The sequence below is a fragment of the Athene noctua genome, chromosome 2 (assembly GCF_965140245.1).
Source record: "Athene noctua chromosome 2, bAthNoc1.hap1.1, whole genome shotgun sequence".
Lineage (NCBI taxonomy): Eukaryota > Metazoa > Chordata > Aves > Strigiformes > Strigidae > Athene > Athene noctua.
In genome coordinates, this window is record NC_134038.1 from 58,407,041 (window position 1) to 58,430,858 (window position 23,818).

At 41.4% G+C, this 23,818-nt stretch overlaps 2 protein-coding genes across 5 annotated transcripts in view; both read right to left on the minus strand.

Moving 5' to 3' along the window:
• The window catches only part of SPIRE1 (spire type actin nucleation factor 1), a 133,123-nt gene extending 127,032 nt beyond the window's left edge, over positions 1-6,091 (minus strand). For all 3 annotated transcript variants that reach the window (XM_074899269.1, XM_074899268.1, XM_074899267.1), the window contains exon 1: positions 5,576-6,091. In XM_074899269.1, coding sequence (XP_074755370.1) covers positions 5,576-5,912 — 337 coding nt within the window. In that variant the 5' untranslated portion in view covers positions 5,913-6,091. The remainder of the gene's footprint in view (positions 1-5,575) is intronic.
• A 2,272-nt stretch (positions 6,092-8,363) lies between these two features.
• CEP76 (centrosomal protein 76) lies at positions 8,364-23,736 on the minus strand. 2 transcript variants are annotated; one of them, XM_074899270.1, is made up of 12 exons: positions 23,630-23,736; positions 22,268-22,423; positions 21,847-21,928; positions 21,258-21,482; positions 20,012-20,197; positions 18,164-18,261; positions 17,350-17,478; positions 14,484-14,675; positions 11,852-12,018; positions 10,579-10,912; positions 9,188-9,405; positions 8,364-8,724 (listed from the first exon to the last, which is right to left on the minus strand). In XM_074899270.1, exons 1-12 carry the CDS (start codon positions 23,690-23,692, stop codon positions 8,586-8,588), a joined length of 1,989 nt encoding a protein of 662 aa, XP_074755371.1. In that variant the 5' UTR covers positions 23,693-23,736; the 3' UTR covers positions 8,364-8,585. The 2 variants fall into 2 exon arrangements, with proteins under 2 accessions (XP_074755371.1, XP_074755372.1); XM_074899271.1 differs by lacking the exon at positions 8,364-8,724 and having other exon boundaries at positions 9,238-9,350.
• Positions 23,737-23,818: the final 82 nt, after the last annotated feature.

Below are 23,818 nucleotides of genomic sequence, written 5' to 3' on the forward strand. Positions count from 1 at the left end.
TGTTTCATTCTTTATCCTACTCTTCGATCACCATTAACAACGACAACTACAATTCCACTTTCCTTTCTCTCGCAACATTTTTTCTGCACTAGTCAAGAGAACCTCCATTAAATTACAAATGTGTTATCTTTCAAGCTGTTATGAACATCAGGGGCCCCAAACTCCTTAAAGTTCTTTGCTCTTAAGTTTCATTTAGGAACAACACCAAATTACTCTTTATTCCTTCACTGCCTACGTACTATCTTCAACATTTCTACATACAAATATAGGTAACCAAGGTCACCTACCACTGTTGGCAACTTGCTTCCATTTCTTTTGTGCAGGCATTTGGAATATGCCGCTTTTTTTTTTTTTTTCTTTTTTTTTAGCCAAAGATGTTATTTTGTCATGTTGGGACCTTTTCCTGGCTTATTTTGTCCTCCCCCACCAGAGCTGTCTACAATAGGCTCCCTAGCCATCTGCCTATATTCACAGAGAGCCCACGTAACCCCCAACGCGCAGGATGCATCAGCATAAGCCATGACTGGAAGCCTTCCAGTTCACCCTTACGTACTGGGAACCACACTGATGGCAACAAGCCTAGCATAAATAAGGCCTAAGCTTTCTCTTTTCCACAGATAAGCAGAGCAAGCGAGCAGAGATAAAGTATCAACTCACTGAGACTCCTCTCTGCTGTCTAGTGCTGTTTTCTTCCTATTTTGATTTCCAACATTAACATATCTGTATAGATCTCTCTATATAGATATCTATCTATCTTAACAGTCTTGCAGGAAAAGGGAAGGCTCAATACATCAAACCTTACTATTTCTAAATACAGATGTTCCTGAATACCCTTGAACAAAATCTGAATTCAGAGCATGATTTAAGTCTTAATTCTAGAGGTACTATTTATTTTAGCAGTATTCATAACAACACTTGTTTTCAAATTTAAACAGCAAACAAGACAACTCTCATCCATTATCTTTCAAAAGGGTCAACAAAATTATAAGTAAAGTGTCGGTACATTCATTTTCCTCTAAAAATCCTGCATATTTTTCCTCAGTGCTCCACAAAAGACTGACAGATGAGAATGTCTTGATGCAGGCAAGCTAAATTTGCATTTATTCGTCCTATATTTCTGCAAGCTGCCTTCCAATACCTGGGCACACAAGGTTGTAAGAAGGACATGAAAGTCATTAAATCTACCAAGACAACGTAAGCTATTCCTCTCCACTGTGTTTCACCCTGAGCCCTCTGAGTACCGTGAAAGCCACCGTGCAGTCAACTTTTCTGTGATCTTTTTGATTCAAAGCCAGAATACTCCATGCATTATGCCCTCCCACTGAACACCTGGCAGATTTCCAAGATTTTTTCCTCTTGGTTCTGATAAAACGAGGAGTAATTTCCCTCTGTGCTTTCTCCTCTAGGGCTAGAGGACAAGGCAAAAGGAGTGCCATTGACACCACCCGCAGAGGCATGCTCTCAGGAGGGAGAGGGAAGGCCAAAGAGCACTGCATACACGCCAGCCCTCAACAGCCAACGGCTGGAAGTCAGCATGGTTTGGTTTTCCAAATACCCACCTTTGCTCCTTTCCAAGATCTTCATGACTGTTCTTCTTTAGGAGCTCAGTGCAATGTCCAAAACCAGTGGCTGCCTTTGCTAAGTCAGCGATCTGGCACTAACAAAACATGTGGGGAGAACTCTTGGTTTTCCAAGCCTGCTCATCCCCAGAATTGTCCTGTGGGAAGGAGGGGGTGCAGCTGGCACGCTAAGAAGCCAGAGCCCCTTACCCAGCTCACAGTGACAACACGACCCCAATGAAACAGCCTCCTGTGCCCTACGGCATCCTGCTGCCACTAAATACTGGGCACAAGGTCAACTGCCGCTCTTGTGGGTTTTCTATTCCTGTATCTATCACTTCATTATTGCTTCAAGTTTATAAAAACGCTTATAAGTACTATTCCACAAGAAGACAGCTTGGAGGAGTCAAACCACATGTTTACACCAAATGTTTTAGCTTATTCAGAAGTTATTTTTTATTGCATCTGGCACTTTACTAGATGCCACCATTAGCTCATTTCATGCAAAATGCGAGTAACAAAGAGACAGCTAAACCACCCATTAGGTGAAATACGTTCTACACTGTATCTCCAATTTCATCGTGGGTACGTCTAAGCAACCCACATTTCTGTGGTATTTAGATGTCAGACAGTTACAATGATTCATACTGAGGTGACCACAGCGAGCTCTTCATTTTTTGTATATTCATGTTTATTTCTTACTCACTTCAGTTCTGGCAAAATGATAAGGTTTGCACCACACCATGAAAACATCACTTCGTCAGTGTCGCTAAAGCAAACTGTGACACAGCTGCGTTTGCTCCTGACTTTGTCCGAGCCCCATTGACAGGCATGACTGATCACATCGTTCTTTGCAATCCTGAACAAAGCCCGAATGTTCGCTACCCAAAGACACCATTCTTCCAGGAATCCTTTATTTGCCCTCACAGGATTCTGTTGTTTACAAAAATAGAAACTAACAGCCAATATTTGTTCTTGTGAATTATCCAAACCTATGCACCAACCTACAGCTATATATTTTTTATGTATCACTAGAACAAAATAGCTTTACAGCTCTGAGTGTTAACCTGCAGAACCCCTATTGCTCTAACAGGCCTCCTGACACAGGCACTTAAACCTAAGTTGTCTGAAATACAAAGGCAGGAAAAAAATTAGCAGGAATCCTTCCCAATGCTCCTCTTGCCAGGGATTCAGGTAATATCAATGCTTACGTGAAAATTAATAACTGAGTGACATTTATTCTTTTTACATTTATTTAGCCAAAACCTTGCTGATTTTTTTTTTTTTTAAACATGATAACCAAATACTAATAGACCACATAGATAAAACTAGAAAGATCTGAGAATCAGTCTCTGGTTTTGGTTAAGGACAGGGATTCAAGTCCAAGGCTGTTTTTTTGCCCCGGTATCAGTGAAACTCATCTTTGTTTCCTATCTCAAGGCCATTTTCTTCAATTTCTGGGTATTTTTACTTGGAATGTCAAGTATTGTGCATTAACCAGAAAACTGCTTTGGAGAAGTACCATCAGTTTCTACATAATCAGTACTTCTCTTTAAGAGAACCTTAATTTTTATCTCAAAAGTAAAATTAATGTGGTCAGACAGCTTCAGGGCCTATGCTACGATGTACTGCTCCTCAAGTCATAGCACCAGGGCAATGGTTCTTCTCTCACTGCTACTAAGCAGAATACATGAGCCTAAGAATAAACACCCATTCAAGAGGCTCAGGCTGAAATTGGCTCAGAAAGCTCATTAATCATCCCCTAAGGACACCACAGTGAGCAATAAGGAAAAGAACTAGGACAGTTCAAAAAATACCAAAGAGAAGCAAGACTACTGTCAACTCTTCAATATTCAGTATAGTGAATTACCAACATTCACTGAATCACACACACGATGTCTTCCAGGAAAAACCTGTTACGGGTTCTACAAATCAAAGAACAAAAGCCAGCTGACTAGGACCACCTTTGTTTCATGTTGTTGAGTGTTAACTCCCATGAACACACAAAATCCTTTGTGAAAGTTCGAAGGCTGAGCAATGGCCTGGACTGAAGAAGTCTATTCAAAGTTCGGGAGATGAGGAAGACCAGGGCAGGGAGAGGACCCCAGAAGGAATACTGTCTCCTTTCAAATTCAGGCACTTACCAGCCTTCAGCTGATGCAAAAGAGGGATCACTAGTGTGGTTTAGGAATGGACATCTGTCAGAAATCTCCCCTCTTCTATTATGTGCCCTGGAAAGGGTAGTGTCCCTGGGTTATCTCCCCCAGCATACTTTCCTGGGAGGTCTTGGCAAACTGAGTATCTTTTTACATATACATATATATACACACACATACACTAAGATTTTCAAGAAATAAGCACATGTATGTGGTGTTAACTGATTTACAACATAATACATACAATAATAAGGTTAAAAAAAAATAAGAAAAAAAAAATAGTGTAGGGCTGGAAGATAAAAAAAAAGGTCTCATCTACCCAAAGATTTAAATGCAGTATCAACATACACAGGTTAGCACATGTTAACTAAAACATTTTAAAAGATTAATGCAGATGTGGAATGCAGCTTTTGCATAAACTAAACATGCTGGATGTCAGTGAGGGGCCTGAACTTTAAATCCAGATACATCCAATACCTTCCTGTGGGCCATTAAAGATGTACTGTAAGAGGAAACAGAATAAGCCCACATATACCAAGGAAAAAGCAACAAAATAAAGAAATACATATTAAATCAATATATTTCCTACAATAGGAAAGAGAAAGGAAGAAGTCTGCTATCACCTCACACTGCAAGTAAGATCAGCACACAATGTGCAATACAGAACTCTTCAATGCTCTTGTGACATGCAGATGCCTTGGTCGGGAAAATATTTTCTGGGAACTTCTGGGTGTTGGTCTGGCATTTTATTAACATTACAATAACCCATTTTTAAAAATAATTTTAAAAGCACATCAGACCACATTTAAATGGAAGTCATTATTAGACTCATTTCAATTGTGGAACAAAATTATGTCTCTTCTTCCACTGAGTATATTTTGATATTTGCATGTACCACTAGCTCCAAACTGCCAAAAGACTTTTCAGACAGGCACTGTATTAAAAGGATTCATTAAATTGTAACACCAGGCATAATACCCATGTTCTAAATTCTGAGGGCTGCCTTAACCACATTTTTTGAATTTACCATAGCTTTTTGCTTCACTTAACTTTAAAATCCCCAAACCTCTGTCTTCCTGGAAAATTCAGTGACGCTGATCATGGACTAGGTTGGTACTGGGGAATACCACCATCTGTGTGATAACTGATCGCATCCGTCTGCTACCTCGCTTTCGTTTCTTTTCAGAAATCAAGCTTTACTTACAATACAAAAAAATTCCTTTCCACATTCATAATCAGAAACTTTGAAATGCCGAGAAACAGACATGTTTTTCCTTTCCAATGCAAATTATGTTTTCCTGGGTATTTTAAAGAAACGGAGGGTTGGTGCTAAGCTCCTGGTAGGTGTACACGGCTTTCTTATCTACCTAATGTCAGAAATAGATGGACTTAGAGGTATGCTAAGGGCTGCCTTCCCATAGCAAACTATTTCTGCAAGACACGGCAGGATGAACAATATGGCCAAAGGAACTCCAAAAGCAGGCGCGATAGGTGGGGATGACACAGTATTACGCACCAAAAGACGACGCGATTATAAAACACCAAACCCGCATTCACCTCCCCTGTACCCACACGCAGGCCATCAAACTCAGGGCGACGGTTTCCACCTTTCCACGCACGAAACCCAGACGGTGCAGGGACGGACACCCCCACACACACCCCACACACACACACCCCCCTCCCCCGGCACAGCTGAGGCGCCGAGCGCTCGCTCACCGCGACCCGCCGGCGGGAAGGAGACCGGACAAAGGCCGGGGAAACGGGGCGGCCGCCCCCACCCCACACCCGGCCGCTGCTGGGCCGGGCCGGGCCGTACCCGGGGGGCTGACGGGGGTCGGTGGCGGCGGGGACCGGCCTTACCTGCGGCGGAGGGGGGCGGCCGCGGGGTCTCGCCCTGCTCCAAGGTGACGGCGCCGTCCCGCCAGACGCGGAGGTGTGCGGCCGCCCCCAGCCTGGCCGCAGGGGTCTCGCCGCGGCGGGCGCGGGCCCGCAGCGAGCCGCAGCACTGGTAGCAAACGGCCCACGCCTGCTCCTCGTTGATGGGCTGGTTGTAAAGCCTGAGGATCTCCTCCAGCGACAGCGCCTCCGGCTGCCCGCCGGCCCCGCTGCTGCTGCCGCCGCCGTCCTCCTCCTCGTCGGCGGAGGGGCGGGAGGCGCCGGGCTGGGGCTCCGCGCCGCGCTCCCCCGGCAGCGCCATGCCCCGCTCCGCCGCGGTGCTCCTCGGCTCAGTGACCGGCCCCGCCGCCGCGGCGGCCGCTGCTGCTGCTCGCGCTGCTCCTGCTTGTGCTGCTGCTGCTGCCGCCGCCCGGTCCCGCCGTGCTCATCCTCCCCGCCCCGCTAGTGCCACCAGGCCGCCGGACAGCCCGGCCCGCGCAGCAGGCAGGAGGCAGGAGGCAGGCAGCGGCCGGCCGGCGGGAGGAGCGGCACCCGGGCCGCCCGCCGCTGCCGCCGCCGCAGGGGCAGACAGCTCATAGCAACGCAATGGCGTCCCCGCCCGCCCCCGCCGCCAACGGCCGCCGCCCGGCGCCGCAGCGCCCCCTGCCGCCGCCGCCGGGCCCCCCGCCGTAATGGCGGCCCGAGGCCCGGCTGCCAGGGGCCGCAGACGGCGGGATTTGCTCCGGCCCCCGCCGCAACCTCCGGGTCCGTGGGCAGCGCTTAAATCTCCTGTCGAGACACCGGGCTTCCACGTCTGCCCTAGACACGCGTGACGGTGTGGTGCTGTCACCTCACAACCCTCGGGCCGCTGGTTCTGTGCCGAGGCTGGTAACAACCCCCCTCAGAAACAAACGGCGCCAGGGGGAAGGCAGCCCGAAACAACGACCCTAACCCCCGTCTCCATGGCGGATGCTTCAGGGTTCGGAGAAAAGCCGGAGCAAGTGTCTGCTTTCGCAGTAGGAGGGCAGCCGCGAAGGCCCTGCCAACACCCCGCGCCCCCAGGTTCCTCCCGGCCTCGCTCCATCCCCGGCGCTGCCAGGCGCTGAACGGGCACGGCCTGGGAAGGGCCGGGAAGGCAACCGGCCTCCAAAGAGTCGGGACCTGACGCCCGGGCTCCCGCACAGCCCCGGGCACCAGGGGGGCAGAGCCTGGCCCTCGCTGCCAGCTTCTCCCTGAGTCCCTACCGCCTACAGGAGCACTGCCCACAGAAACATCAGCTGCTTCTTCTAGAGATGAAATAACTCGGACTACATAACACATATAGAACCCCCTTTGCGTTTTTCCTTTCGTTTTCGAGAATTTTAGCTAACACACATAAAAGGAAAGAAAAAATTTCCCCTCAGCACCTCTTTTACATTAAAGACTAACGCCTCTAAACAAGACAGGACTGAGCAACGGCCCCTCGCGTGCTCGCTGAGTCCTGTGAGTTCCTGCTTCCCCTCTCACTTTTAGTTGTATTTTCTCTCACGACACAGGTGTGTAACATACACTGCTGCAAATACAATGTAACTCATACTTATATAAAGCTAATTAATTTAGCACTATCCACCATTCTTTATGATCCAGTCTTTCACACTTTTATCAGATAAAAATGTACTGTCTGAAGCTTTGATCGGTCCTGTACCCTGTACACTTCATCTTTCAGGTATCAAAAGAAAGCTAACACAAAACCAGATTTGTAAACTATTTGAAACCTGTTAGTAGCAGGGCCAGCAAGCACATAATGTATTATTAAAATTTCAAGTTAAACCCCAAGTGCTGCAGTAGGCAGTATTTAACACTTCTGGAAAAAAAGACAAAAATAGTATCGCCCTACCACACTGCTGACTAAATGTACACGCAAAATGCCAACATTCACTCCTACTGTGTGTGTTGCAAGCTTCTCCAAGATTATTTTTTTTCTCCAGCAGTAGAAAGACTTGGATCTTTCTTACAAGTAGAACAAAAGAAGGCAGACATGGTCTATCAAATATATGGAATGGCTTTTACAGAAGAAATCAAACAGTTGGGGATTCTTCAGCCTCAAAAAAGAGATGGCTGGAGTCCACGTGGTGAAAAACACGAGGGATGGTATGAGTAAGTTCAGTAAGTCCAATTACTTGCCATTTCTCAAAGCATGAAGACTAAAAGACACTCAGCAAACTCATCCTCCACAGGTTTAAGACAAATAAAACCACAGATGGATAAATAAGTATGGATCTGAGTGTCAGAATTAGACAAAATCATAAATGGTTAAGCAAAATGGCCCAGCCACAACTTCCTAAGTTCATGTCAGGAAAAAGGCATCAGGTTAAACCACTTTATCTAACCTAGTACAGCTATTCACATGTTCAGGTATCCCAAGTTTTAATTTTAAGTATTAAAAAAAAAAAAAAATCCATGAATTATTAAATTCATAGATTAACAAGATTACCTATAACTGACTGAACTGTTCTCAGAAGCTGAACATAGAAGCTACTGCTAGGTCCAAGAGAGGCAGAAATAAATTTTGTTCTGGAAAGGACACATGCTTAAACCTCAGTATTTCTGGATCTCAGTCACTCACGAAGTACATCCTGGCTGCTGCAGGGAGAGAAGAGGTAGAACAGAGTTATGTACCCTGGAGAGGTAAACCAGACTTTTTCTAAATGAACTCTCACACCAGTTCAAAACTGCAGAAGAGAAGCTAGTATTCTATGCAAAATTTTAGTAACTTGACCCACATTTCTTTAAGTATTAAAAGTAACTTTTATTAAAAGAATAAATTCTCTTTATAAATACAAATCATTACTGTGTACACATTCTCTTCAATACACAGTGCTGTTAAAAGTCACCAGCATTCATATAAAATACACTATCAGTTTTTAACTGCATAATTTTATACACACATACATTATTTTGCAGATCTAAAAAGGTAGAAATTATTTGCATTTGTGGGGGGTTTGTTTGTTTGTTTTCAAAGGACAGAGCGGTATTTACAAGCAAGCATGATCCAAACAGCACACGCAGATTCAGGGTATGTAAACACTCGTACACGAACTGCGAGTCGCACTTGGTCTCCCCTACAGCAGATTATTTCTTCACAAAAAGGAGACCTACATGACAAAAAGAAAAACAAGAGCAACAGATATTACTAAGCTATTATTAAAATTTACAATTACATATGTGCATTTTTTTCAAATGTGACTAACACTTAAACAACAGTGAGTGTCATGAGTCTGTCATTACAAATAATAATACTGTTCTCTAGTGCAGGGGCTGTTGCCTTGAAGGAAAACGAGACCACCACTAATAATTTTTAATAAGTGCAGAGAAATTAAATTGTTCTTTAATTTAACCCATGTTCTTTAATTTAACCCACTATTATATCACTGAGCTCACCAACATAACATAAAAGCTCTGTACCCCGTGACACATATACCATACAACTCTTCTTCCAGTTCTAATTTAAGGAAATTAATTTTCTTTAAATTTCATTAACGAAAAGATGAGTTGCAATTCACAACTAAGTATTGCTATTTGGGTTTAACATCTATATCTCTTTACATTTAAACTTACCGAAGACACGTGGCAAATGCTCTCCTGGCATTTCTGTACACAAAATGGATAGGAAACCCTTTAAATGTGTGACCGTCAGGTACTGCTCTTCTTACAGCATCTTGAAACTCTTCATTTCCTGCTGAAATACTTGTTGTACGTTCAAGCTCATAGGCTGCTAATGCTGGTGACAACAGATAGGACAGATGGTCATCCCAAACAGTAGAAAGGCCAAGATCCTGTGAGGCAAGTCACAGAATGATGACAACCGTGCAGAATGAACATTAGGATATGACTAAGCTTGTATATTGTATAGATTCAAATAAATCCATGACAAATCTTTAATTTGTAGTTAATGGAAGCAAACCCATGAAGCAGTAAGATTTGTATGCTGACTCACACACCAACTGGAAGAATCAAACACCACCAACCAACTATCAAACATTTAGCAAGGAATGAAGTTAGACTACGAGACTAAAACAAAGACCATCAGAGTTGAAATGAGACGTTTCAGCTACAGTATCTCCCCGTGAAATGTAAAAAGAGAGTGCATAATGCACAGCAAAAATATCGGAAAGATTAACTAAGTCATCTCACGTTTTTCTAATGTCTCTCATGGAAATCCACTTCTGAAAAAAACAGTGCACAACAGTTATCCAAAACACATACACATGTACATGCACCTTCCTATCATCCCACAAATGCAAAGAAGTAGAAAAATCTACCACATGTGTATTCAACATTGTATGAGACTCATAGTCTGGAATTACTTGCCACCCCAAAGGTTGAGCTTTGTGTGGGGAGACAAAAATGAAAACCACCACAAAACACCATTAAAACCAGACATCAGCTAATCGGGGTTTTAAAATATCATCTCTTTCATATCCAACACAGGAAGAATACTACCTGGCACATTATGTCCTTGAAAAAACCTGATAAAGGACAAAACTAACTTCTAGAAATACCTTCTGACTTTGTAAAGCAGAGTAAGCTGAAATCATGCTTTTATCTAGGGACCAAAAACATTTGTGATGGATAGGCAAAGCTTACTAACAACCAGATTTGATCTGCCTACCTCTTTTACAGACCACTCATAAGCAGTCTGCAGGTGCCACTAAGCTGAAGAACACAGACCTAGAACAAGAGGCAAAGGCATGGTGGGGGGAAGAGCCCACACACGAGGCTACAAATCACCATTGCACATAACAAGCATGACATCTAAATTAGCTCAATACAATCTTTCCAAACAATTTTTCAGTTATTTCACTTTTCACATACTGCATTTCTGCAAAAGCTGATGGAAAACACATTGCAGAGACATGCTTATGTGAACAAACAAATGCCTATCCAAAACAAGCAAAACATGCACCTTCATTACCGCAACAGATCAATGACAATCTAAGCAGTATTACCTTTCTGTGTTCAGACACCAGTAGTCTCAGCTGCAATTCTATCTCATTGCTCGTTATCGCAGCATCTATCGGGGAAGCACACAGAGGAGGAAAAGGGGGAACTGAAGATGTTGTTCCAGGGGGACATACAGATTTTATTGCTTCTCCACTCATGGGTTTCCATTTAGATTCATCATGCAGGTCAAACACACAGACCTCCACAGCATCAGAGGGCTGACAATTTCCGAAGAACTTTTGATGGTTGAAGATACAACCGATCGTGCGATAAGGATACAGTGGCTTGGGTTGTTCAACTAGTGGAGGGTCATCAGGGTTGATAGGTCTGTGGATGTACCTAACCAAAAACATTCAATTTCTTATTAATACACCTTATTTCAAGGCAAGATAAAAATATTTAAATGGGACAGATAGAAAACATTTCTCCTTTAAATATATAAGCCAAGTTTGTTAACTTCCCCCCCCCCCCCCCCCCAAAGTGGCATTCATTTATTTACAGAAAAGTAATTATATGCATTTTGGAGGCTTAACATACACTGAAACAATACATCACTTTCTTTAGATATAGAAAAATAAGCTGCTTAATGAAGCAAATAATCAACAGCAATTAAATTTTGCAATTATAACAACATGCCCACACGGTTTTGCCACTATTCATCACATTTGGAGAAATACATCTTCGAATGCTAATCACAGGATAAGCAATTCTGGTTTGCCACTGTTTGTGTATTTTCAGTACTGGATATAACAGGTTCCAGAAGCTCTGGAATACAGAACAACTACATGTGACCTTCTAAAATGACTCAAGTGAGAGAGAATCTCAGAGAACCTGCAGAGATTTCTGCAGGGAAAAAAAAAAGTAATGTAACACTGATTTCACAGATGAAATAAGAAAAAAAAAAAAAAAAAAGGTTCCTAAACACTCATATGAGATTTCATCTCCTTCTTTACAAATGATGGCAGCAACAGAACCAATAGCAATCAGCTGCCGTAAGACACAAACCAGTTACTATAGAGTATTAAAGCAAATGAACTATATTACAGACTGAGCTATATATAAACTATATTACAGATTGTTGAAATACTTCACCTCACACTGAACCAGTTATTTTCCAAAAGCAATACACAGAAAAAAGATTCAAAGACAAAAGTCACCTGGATTACATGACAGTTACATGATGGGGTGTAAAGATAAAAAACAAAAAAGCAACAGCAAAAATATCCCATGCAAACCTCAATATACATAGTTCACTTTTCTTATACTTCTTTTCCTCACCTATGTCCTGTTAAGCTCTCCCAAAAAGTAACTGTTCCATCAGTTCCACAAGTCATTACCCACGTGTGGGGGACTCCTTTTGCTTTCGTTCCAACACACACAAAGGCCTCCAATCCAAACCCAAGAAGAAGACTGCACAGCAGATTAGCATGATCTTCACAGTCACCCTAGACAGTAAATATCAGTAAGTTGGTTTGATTATCAGGCATGAATAAAGTCTTAAAGAAAGAAAAGGGTGATACTTCTCTAACCATTATTTAATAAGTCATGTTTCCCTTCTGTTTCCTAAAGCACATTTCAGAAGTCAGGATTTTAAGGTTTAAACTTGGTAAATTTTATTTTTCTGTAATAGAATAAATCAGTTAACATTAGTAATACTTTCTAAGGATAGGCTATTTATATTTTTGATTCAAATATAGTGATAACTAATACTGGAAAACATTTCTTATGATTATAAAGATACCTTCAAGTAACCCAAAACCTGTGAAGACAAAGACAATATTGTAATTAAACCTAAAAACTTACAGAAGGCAAATACCTGAGGTAAGACTAGAAATTACACAGTATTTTCACACAGGAAATTTAGTCACCTAATAAAATGTAATTCTACTGTTATTTCACTGCTTTGAATGTGTTGTCAAGGTTCAGAAATTAAACAAAGATAAAACAACCTCTCCCACAGATCTAATTATAAACCAGCTGAAAGTCATGTGTAGCTGCTTTTCCCTTGAGTCAGAAAAACATTTCTTTCATAAATACAATACTACCATTGATAATTCAGAGAAAACAATTTCCAAAGTGATGTCTAATATTCTTTGTCTCAAATTCTTTACAAGTGTTAGCTGTAAAGTAGGAGCAAAAATTCCTCATGCAAAGAAGACTTCATAGTACAAAACACACCACTCAGAAGTAGAAGAGTAAGGCTCTTCAGTCAAAAACTGTTCAGAATGTTGAAAATGTAAAACTCAGGGTTCTTAGATCTATCTGTTCATTACACAGATTAACAATCTTCCCCTACCATAATGTACAAGGGAACTATGCAGAAAAGGTGGTTTAAACAAATTCTGTGGTGTTCATTTAATAATGTCATACCACTTTCCAAAAGAAAAATAATTATGGTCCAGCTGGTGTCTCAGGGGCTAAATTCAGCTACTTTCTATACAGCATTCCACTTCTGCCTTTCTCTGTGCCTCCAAACACAACGGTCCTCAAACTCAAAGTCGCTAGCATCATCACCATCTGAAAGCCAGCGGGTAGCCAGTGGTGGCTTTATATGGTACCTACACATGATGCGATATTCAGAGACAACAGCTAATGCCTGTTCTCTGTGATCTTTCAAAAAGGTCTAAAAATTGGGATACAGCTCCTGCTGCCAAGAACACATCATTTTAATACATCAGTGACATTATTTTTGAACGCAGAAGTATCTCAGTGTCAATGAAAAGCATCAACCACTCCAAAGAGATATTAAAAGGGACCACTACTCCTTTAATCCATACAACAGAAGAGCTATAATCCAGAACAACTTACAATTGGTTTCATTTACTGTAGTCATATGATGCAAGTGTCAGATCACCAAGAACTAGGCTAAAACTTTTTAAATCCCTATCTTGCAAAAATGGAATGTAAAGACCGTCAGTATGTTTTAGCCCATCTGAAAAAACAGTTTTTCAAAAGATACTTTTTCAACTCTTCCTGGATTGGTCCAAAATTTAAACTAGTGTCCAGCACACCAGCAGGGATTCATTAAATAATTACATGGGATCTCAGAAAAACAAATGAAGAAAAGCAAGCTCATTGTCAAACATATGTATTGACAAATGAGCCTCAACAACAGCAGTAAAGGAAGTCTGCTCCAAAGCCGTCTTGTCTACTATTAAGCATCTGTTTCTCTTTGAAAAGATCTGTGCTGGTCTTGACTGGAATAGAGTTAATTTTCTTCACAGTAGCTAGTATGGGGCTGTGTTTTGGATTTGTGCTGAAAACAGTGTTGATTACACAGGGATGTTTTAGTTACTGCTGAGCGGTGCTTACACAGAGTCAAGGCCTTTTCTGCTCCTCACCCCACTCCACCAGCGAGCAGGCTGGGGGTGCACAAGAAGCTGGGAGGGGACACAGATGGGACAGCTGACCCCAACTGACCAAAGGGATATCCCAGACCACATGACATCACGCTCAGCATATAAAGCTGCAGGAAAAAGGAGGGATGTTTAGAGTGATGGCATTTGTCTTCCCAAGTCACCATTTCGCATGATGAAGCCCTGCTTCCCTGGAGATGGCTGAACACCTGCCTGCCAATGGGAAGTGGTGAATGAATTCCTCGTTTTGCTTTGCTTGCGTGCACGGCTTTTGCTTCACCTGTTAAATCGCCTTTATTTCAGCCCACAAGTTTTCTCATTTTTACTCTTCTGATCTATCCCCCTATCCCAATGCAGGGGGGGAGTAAGTGAGCAGCTGTGTGGGGCTTAGTTGCTGACTGGGGTTAAACCATGACAAGATATTAAACAAATTATTGTAACGGAACTCTCCAAATTTGATTTAATCACGTATTTGCAGCCTGTTTTAAATTACTGACTTCAGTTAGAATATAACACCAACTCTATTGTGCCACACAAGGACTATTTTCTCATACCTTGTTTCTACATAAAAAGGCAAGAAGCGTGCACCACTGTTCTTGTTTGCCACCACCTCCTCCGATGACAGGAGCTCTTTCATAACCCAGGACACTGACAAATCTCGCTGCTTGTCTAGGTGTGTCTAATAACCGGCCTGCTCGAAGTGGTCTGATATATGAACATACTGGATGGTTTACTCCATTTTCATCCTGAACATATAAAATACAGTTATTTGCCAGCCATGAAGGTATCACTAAAAATTCCTCTCAACTTACAACTGCTTTTTTGCAATGGGATTTACTCTCCCTGAAATAGGTATCACTCAAAAATATTAAGACACAAAAATACTTCTAGAATTAAGACACAAGACCATTAAGACAACTCATTTAGAGACATTACAGTTAGATTTTTCTGCTGGCTTTGTCACTCATAGGACATTCCAGACTAGATATTCGCACACCTGGAGCAGCACAAGCTGCAATTCATTTTCTTGAATGGGTGAGGAACTGTTCATGCTCCACCCACTATTGATTTCCACATCATCATCCAGAAAAAAAACAGATGAAAACAAATCCCCCCCCAAACCCACAACAAACCCAAAAAATAACACCCCCCAAAAAACATTAAACACTCAGCAACTGATTTTAGACTTTAAAAGGTGTCTTTGTGCTTCTGAATTTAAATACTCGTCATCAAAACAGCAAAATTTACTCACAATGAAGTAACTAGATTTATATAAATTAAGAGTATAATAAGAATTTCTAATTTCTTGGAAAAATGAAAAAATAAGATGACTGGAAAAAGGTCTGGTTTATTACATGCTGCTGGTAAATACTACGGTTATCAACTATTAAAACTATTTCAAGAAGTATAGAACTCTACCTCACTGGGCTAAATTGGTACTTTTATGTTCATATATTTTAAAAAGGGATCAAAGCCTTTTAAATCTCTGCAGCTTCAGGAAATTAATAGTTTCATATTTTTACTGTTGTCACATATTGCCCCCATTAAGGTTTTGTCATGCTTTTCCAACAAGTTGGTGTAAGAAAAGCAGCATTTATTTGAAGATGACTAGAATCCTGTTGAAAATTATTTCATAGCTTGAAAGCAATCAAAAAAATCACAGGCAGGATTCATTATTTAATACAGTTTTATATATGGAACGCATGCTTCTGCATTAGGCATATAAAACTGGATGATAACTATTCAACAAATCTGATAATCTCATTTCTGTTCCCAGTCAGTTTTACTAATATTTGCTACAGCCAGTGGGAGACTCAAGATAAACTCTCTATAGGTACTGAACTAGCAGGGGGTCTAGTTCCTATAGCATTCTGAAGGCTGCCAGTTTCTGTACTGGTCTGTAGCAAGGAACTTAGTTCTCTAATCCTATCCACAAACCCTTCTTCCTCCAACCTTCTTCCCAATCCTGCTGTAGCTTTCCAGGTGCAGAAAACAGAATACCATTAATTCATACACTGCTTTATTCTCAAAATAGGACAAGACCATTCTTACATCATGTCCCCAGCCAAACTCCCAAGTTCTAGAATTCCCTATTTAATTATATATTTGGTTCTCTATATACCCTGCCCTGAAACCCTTAAGCCTTTGTACTGGGTCTGGTTGTAATGGAGTTAATTTTCTTCACAGCAGTCCCTATGGTGCTGTGTTTTGGATTTGGGACCAAAACAGTGTTGGTAACACAACAGTGCTTTAGCTGTTGCTGAACAGTGCTTGCAGAGTGTCAAGGGTCTCTCATTCTGCCCCCACATGGAGTAGGTTCAGGGTAGACAAAAGGCTGGGAGGGGACACAGCCGGGACAGCTGACCTGAACTAATCAAAGGGATATTCCATGCCATAGAGTGTCACAGTCAGCAATAAAACTGTTGGGGGTGTGTGGAACAGACTTTTTCTAAACTCGCCCCTGCTTGGAGACTAGCTGGGCATCAGCCTCCTGGTGGGAAGGGGCGAGTGATTGTCTTTGCATTGCTTTTTTCCCACACTTCCTTTATTTCTTTCCTTCACTTACTAAACCATCTTCATCTCTACCCATGAGTTTTTCCTCATTCTTGCCCTTTCTATTCTCTCACCCATTCTGCTGGGGTGGAATGAGTGGCTGACTGGGGAAGGGGCCTCAGCTGCTAGCTGAGATTTAGAAGTTCACATCACTACTGAACACACTCACGGTACAGCCAGAATGAAAGTTGTTACTTCACTGACGAGAAAGAGTAGTCACAAGAGTAGTCACAGATGGCTTCAGGACATTACTCTGAGATGATAAGTTACTGCACATTATCTGTTAGGAAAATTGCTACTACACAAGCTAAATTCATAGCACAGAAAAAGCAAGGATCATACCATTCCTTTTATTGAGAGACAGTTACCAAGAAGTAACTGACATAGTAATTTATTAGCCTACAATAATTGTGTCCGTAGCTATCGTGTGACATTAACCTGACAGGTTGTTCTATGAACACAGAGAGATCAAATATTGTGTGGATCTGTTCTAGTAGACCTAGTAAGTGCATTTTTTCTAATTGTTTTATCTGGTGTAAAATTTGTTTGAAATTGTTGTTTGATCTGCACAGATCTTTGGTATTTGTGAGTATTCAAGGAAAAGACTAAACAGGCTTTATCACCTCATACATCAGAGGTGGTTGGAGCAACCCTTCTGTTCGCATCATGCTATTAAGCTGATTCAGTACAAACATAAGTTAAATTCTTACAAATTTCATTTTTTGCATGATACCTCACACGTAGCCCTGACCTGAATGTAACGTCATAAATCTATACAGGTTCTATATACACATAAACTTTAAAATATATCCAAAAATTTTAAAATGACTTGAAGAAAGGAATAATCTATTTGTAAAATTTACCAACCTGTGCGAAAATCTTTACTAGCCTTACATTGTGCGTAGGTCTAATCTGTAGGTATTCTCTCCACCACTGTTTAGCATATACAAGAAATAACCGTTCTTTTTCTGCTGTCTTCTGATGTTCCAAAGCAAACTGCAGGTATGAAAAACATAACCAATCACATACGTATTAATTCCAATCAGAAAAAAAAAAAAAACACAAAACACCATACATGGTAAGTACATTAACACCAAATCCTGGCATATGCAAAATAAAACTTTAAATATTAAGTGTATCATGCAAATGTTGAAGAATAGTATTTTTAAATGAAAATCCAATGAACAAAAAACCTCAAGTTACATTTCTTGTTTGTAGGCTCATACAACAAACTTGACTGTAGTGTTCATCTTAAGCAATGCACCTCTGTACAGAAGGATTGCTCAGCTTCTGATGTGCAGAATATCTGCATGCACCTTCAGGCTCAAATTTACTGGCTTTCCAGGCAGAATAGCTAATTTGAAATCACTGTTTCAAATGGGAAAGAGAGCAAGAAAAAACATATACTATACAAAGAAAATTAGGTATATCGCATCTCTTACTTCTTAAAGTTTTGATATAAGTAATCAGGAAAGCTACTAAAGTAGTAATTCAAATAAAGTAATGTTCAGTATAAATAGTTTAAAAAAAGGTAATTACATTTAAATTTAATGGAAAAAAGAAAGTATTGAACATTCAAAAGCCCACAGCACTCAATATCTACACATAATTCTGTACTGAGCTTCCCCTTCCCCCTACCTCTGCCAATAAGAGTAAGTCAGCCCTCCCAGACATTACTTACTTGGGTATTAGTTACTTCTGGAGACAGCATCTTACTAAGCTGTGGATACATTTCCAGCCTGACGTTTAAAACACCAACAGAAACTTTTGATTCTGTGCCTGTGAACCAAAATTAATTTTGATCAGTTCTCTCAAATTCAATTTACTTAGGACATTTCAGTCAAGCAGGAGCAGGTAATTCCTGTTAGCTATATAATCACAAAAAATAACTAAATGTCTTTAAACAGATGCAAAATAAGCATCTTCATTTAAATTTCAAACTCACATGAGGTGGTAAGAAAGCATAATCTGGTCAAAAAACCCAGACATCTAGATCTGAGATAATTATCGAAGGACCTTTTTGCAGCCAGTACCAGGATGTATGAGATGGAACAGCATTCTAGAAACATCTAGAATAGACATCTAAAATAGGGCAGGAGAGTCACACCCTGTAAAAGTGCCTATTCCTACTGATTACACAGGTAGCTCAACTTTACGTAGTTGGACATAAGTGAAGTTCACCTTCCCTAAAATACAGTTAATGAAGGACCCAGAGTGCCATACTTTACTTTAAAAAAAAAACAAAAACAACAAACGAACCACAAAATCCCACAAAGTTAATGTTTTTGCACTGAAAATTTAGAATTATATAAGAACAAGAAGCATTACAGATCAATAGAGAGATAGGATTATAAGCAATACAAGCAACAGCTTCACATAACAGATTGTGTATTTATCTGAGATGGCAGCAGGCTTTGATGTTCTTGATATAATTTGTACAATGACAAAAGAGGAGAAAAAGCACTAATTTACTGGATTGATACTTTAAGACTTAGACAAAAGCTAATGATAATTAGGTTTAACTCCTCTCATCACCCATTTGAGTATTAAACTCAACTGTCATGCATTTCCAAGCCATTACAAATAAAAAGCTCTCCATCTGAGAGACTATCCAAACCCATATATATAGCTCACTATTTAGCTCACTATGTTTTGCCAGTGTCAGCATTTAAGCTTACTAGGTATGCATTCGTTATCTAAAACACTGCACCAAATCATCCCTCTGCCAAAAAGGCAGGCAATAGTGATAACAATCAGGAATAACTTAAGTAGTATATTTAATCTTCAAAATATTTTGAAGGTATAATTTCATCTCTTTTAAAACTATCAAGGACTGCTCAGCTACCTAACGGGTAGAGAAACTGCGATAAAGAATACTCGACTCAGCAGCTCAACTCGATCAAACTCTGGGACAGCTAGTGTAAGAAGTCATTATAGACCAAGTCCTAGAGCTAACTTGTATCCACTAAATCATAATATCCTAAAAACTTAGGTTGGAACTCGTAAAAACGGGAGTGGGGACAAGTGATACACAAAAATACACATGTATACTAACTGCTAAGCACCTAAACAAAGCTGTTCATCCCTTCTGTCAGAAAACATGCTTCCCACTACTGGAATAAATGGCACCACAGCAGAGATCACTTTCTCTAGCAGTTGACAGTTTGCTATGAAGGGGGCACAAACTAGATTTTACTCTTCAGTGCACCGGTCTGATATATTCCTGGGGATGAATGGTTGATTTTTGTTTGGTTGGTTTGTTTTTGATAACTCATCCAGATTTTGCAGAAAATCAACAGTTGGAGTTTCCAGACATGGGGTCATTATTACACAAGCTCTGGAATACAGGTTTAGTATTTTGGTAATGAAAAAATTGGATCATTAGTCTCCTACACATTCTCTAAAGATACCTTCTAGTAATTTATGAGCTGAACTAAAATTAAACTACACCACAAATACTGCTTTAAGCTTATAAGCAAGCTCAGTACCCAATTTTTTAAGTCATCATTACAACCTTATTCATCCTTACCTACACCCAGGAGTTCAACAGCCACATTTGTTATGCCATTCTCTGCAGCCAAGACAGATCGCCACTCCAAGAAATAGGATGCTACTAGTGTTGTCTCACCAAATGTGTCTGTTTTGATCAGAACGATATGCACTGGATCACATATAGATAACATAGTGGTTGCATCCATCATCTTACTTCCATCACCTGCCATTATTAAACCAAGATAAGAGCAAGAATATTATCATCACAAGTCTTCTTCGAAATTAAAAAGTATGCATTTACATTCATTGCAAACATCGCATTTTAAGAAAAATCCAGAGACGGAAGCAACCATCCCATCTTAAAATCAAACTCCATTTAGGACAGAACTACAGAAAGATTCCAGTAAATTTAAAGAGCAGATAAAAAGATTTCTATAGTTCAGTGGTCCAATGTAACTGGTTCAACTGCATAAAGAGTAAAATGGAATTAGCATTTAATAAAGAACATTAAAGCACCATTAACTAAAAGCAATTGAAAAACATTATTTCCTTAAGATGGAATGTGTCAAGTCAACTTACTATACATCAGTATTTAAGTAACAACTTTCTCTGTAGTTAAGCTTGACCTTATGATATAATTCGCTCCATGAGCAGCAGAATTAACTAAATCGGTTTTTCTTTGAATTTGTGGCATATTCATTCACCCCTTTCCCCAAGCCCAAATGCAATAACTCTGGCTTTCTCTCCATTCACTGATATTCCATAAACTACCTTGGATTTCTACAGGATTCAGACAATATCCAGAAGCTTTTCTGTAACACACTTAGATCCTACCATGTTCCCTGGTTACCAACAGAAGAACATTAACACAGGTTGTGGGTGACTGACTCGACTGCAGGTGTTTGCAAACTGGTGGGCAGACAGAACTCACACTGAAGTTTTTCCTTCCATATGGCAACAGATTTACATTTCCCTTCTTCACTTGTCAGCACTAAGTTCATGAAAATCACAGCCACCTTCGTATCTCTTACCATCTCTGACACCGTCATCTCACTGTCAGTGGTGGATAAAGTTGGTCAAATTCAGAAGTTATTTTAGAGTGGAAAAGGTGGAAAAGAAGAGGCAAAAGTAGAGAAAGATCTACAAGTGAAACAACCTAATAAAGTAATGTTTCCTTAGAAAAAATAGGAAAAAAAAGCCACTAAATAATATCAAATATATTTCACAGTAACTCTGAAGTCATAAAAAAACGCCAATAGCTTTAAACCCACAATATTCCTTACCTAGGCTATCCTTGTGTACTTCAAGTAAAAAGCCATCATGAAAATCTGGCTCACAGGCACAGGGTACGGGTTTAGAACGGAAGCGCTGGTTTCGAAAATGTAAACACAGAGTGAAAGTAGAACAGATTTGGCCAGGCAGAGGCTCCGGTTCCTGAAGATGTTCCAGAAAAGCTTTTCCACCCAAAACCTGAAGGTAAAGATACCTCCGTGTTGGGTCAATGTTAGCTGTAAAGCGTAGCAATAAAAATGAACAGACTACAAACTGATCTTAGAAAGAATGTTAAATATCAGTTAACTAACAGGAGAACAGGAAAAAAAAACACTTTTAAAAAAGTATTTAGGAGAAAGCGATTTTAAAATGTATGGAAGTTATCTTAATGTAAAATAAATGACATTTTTTTTTAAAAGTCACATTTTATGCAACACTAATTTCTGCTGCTTACATTAATTTACTCCCTGTAGATAAGCAGGAAAAACATCTACCTTCATGCCAGCTCATACTGGATTACTAGTTCAGAGTTCAAAAATCAGAGCCTTCAGATTTCTCCCAAAACTATGACCCAAATATTAAAATAAACAAGCAACATACTTTTTTCCAAAACTGGTGGTTCTCTGTCAACAAAATGTGTTGATGGTTTTGGGGCAGAAGTCCTCACCTTCTCATTCACATCCTGGAATTACAATTAAGACTTTTAAGGCATCAAGGGATACAACAGTGTTCCTACCACAGTCCTCTAAAAATTAAAAAATCCTCCATTTCAACTGAATGCCATTCCCCAGGTATGCTCCCTTCTAGTACTTAAGATGTAACGAAACTGAACAAATACTTTCAGTGTAGCATTATCATCAAACCAATTTTAGCATATGCATTAAGCTGTTCTGCTCCTAATATGTCACAAATCAGCAAAGCCATTACACACCTCCAGAAGTACTGCATTTTCAATTTGTCAAAACACCAAGTCAGTAAGAGGAATAAGCAAAAATATTTTCACTCTTCAAAAGCTACTTACAGTTACAAATTTAAGTTCCTTCATAACATCATCAATGATTCCTCGTTGTCTTAAGGCTTTTATCAGATCTTCTGTGGATAACTGCTGATGCTCAGGTGCTAACTCTTCACGTATAGTCTCAGCAAGAACTTCTCTGATCTTGCCATGCACATCCATCTGAAAGAACATTTAGTATATGCTATAAATGCAAGCTCTTTGTATGGTAGCAGTTATCACTAAACACTCTATAAGACTAAAGGTATTCTCCTAGGAACACAAAAATAACTACACCAAAGTACTAATCCTTTCAGAACTAATCAAATAAGTCACAGTATCTCAACCAAAGCAGCTCTACCAGTTAAAAAAAGTCATGAGCATACCAGTCATGAGCATTTTCACTGCTCTTGACAGCATCCCCTGCCTTGAACTTTCCTCCTTACAAACAGGTCTGCGAATCCATCAATTAGAAAATGGCCACTGCTTTAACTTCTCGCCTCCCTCAATATTCAAACTTACAATAACAGTTCCTTATTTTTTAAGGGTAAAAGTACACCTTTATATACTTGTAGATAAGGCACAAAAGTAGCAAATCTCCATTGCAAGCTTCCTCTATGCTCAAAGGAAAGTCAGGAAATTTCTGTCTTTCATCTCAGCATGAATTTGTAAAGCTGTTTCTCACACTGGAAGGAGGTTAAGGCCAGTGCACTGGGACTTGAAATACTTTGCGAGATATAAATTAAAACACATTCATCTCCCCATCAGTTCAAGAGCCAGCCCAAGAACCTCGCTCAAAAGGCAGCAAAAAAAACCAAAGGGGGGGTGTGGGCTGTGTGTGTGTTTAAAAAAAAAAAAGAAAGCCAACCCCCCGTCTCGGGGTGCTGACCCCGCCGCTGAGCCCGTCAGAGCGTGGGGCCTTGCCCCGCGGCTCGCCCCACACCGCCCCTGTACTCTTCCTGACCTCAACGGGGCAACCACAGAGTCAGAGGCAGCAACGGGGCGGGGGGGCGTCGGCCAGGACGGAGGGCCCTCAGCTCCATCTCTCCGTAGGCCAGGAAAGAGGGGATGAGAGCGAGGGGTGGAGGCGGCAGGAAGAAGGCCGCAAGCCGGGGAAGCGGTTAGACGAGAGCGCGATCCGCCGCTGGCCCTCCTGGAAGGGGGCGCAAACGCCGCCAAGGCAAAACGGCGCCTGGAAGCCGGGAAAACAAAACAGGGGGAGGGAGGGGGCGCGGAGCGAGCCCGCCGCGTGCTCTGCCACCACCTCAGCGGGCACCGCTGTCACCAAGGGCCGGGGGTCCGTCCCGCCGACACGGGAAGCGGCCAAGCCCGGCCGGGCCGGCGCTCCCCCTGGCAGGAGAAGCCGCCCTAGCGCGGAGACAGCCCCACCTTGACGAGCTGCTGGTGGATGATCTGCTTCAGCTCCGAGGCTTTCTCCGGCGGCAGCGACATGGCGGCAGGCCCGGAGCGGAGCCGCGACGCCGCGCGGGGACGGCGCGCACCAGGCCCCACCCCCAGCCGCCTTCCCAACGGGCGCGGGCAACGGCCCAAGGCCCGGCGCGCGCGGCAGCCGCCCCG

What these genes read in the sequence shown, in the direction of transcription:
- CEP76 (XM_074899270.1), bottom strand. Translation starts at nt 23,692, where the DNA reads ATGTCGCTGCCGCCGGAGAAAGCCTCGGAGCTGAAGCAGATCATCCAC. An exon ending in AGTACACAAGGATAGCCTAG is followed by an intron (nt 20,198 to 21,257) that starts GTAAGGAATATT and finishes TAATAATGGCAG; the next exon opens with GTGATGGAAGTAAGATGATG. An exon ending in TGTTGAACTCCTGGGTGTAG is followed by an intron (nt 18,262 to 20,011) that starts GTAAGGATGAAT and finishes TTTGGTTCACAG; the next exon opens with GCACAGAATCAAAAGTTTCT.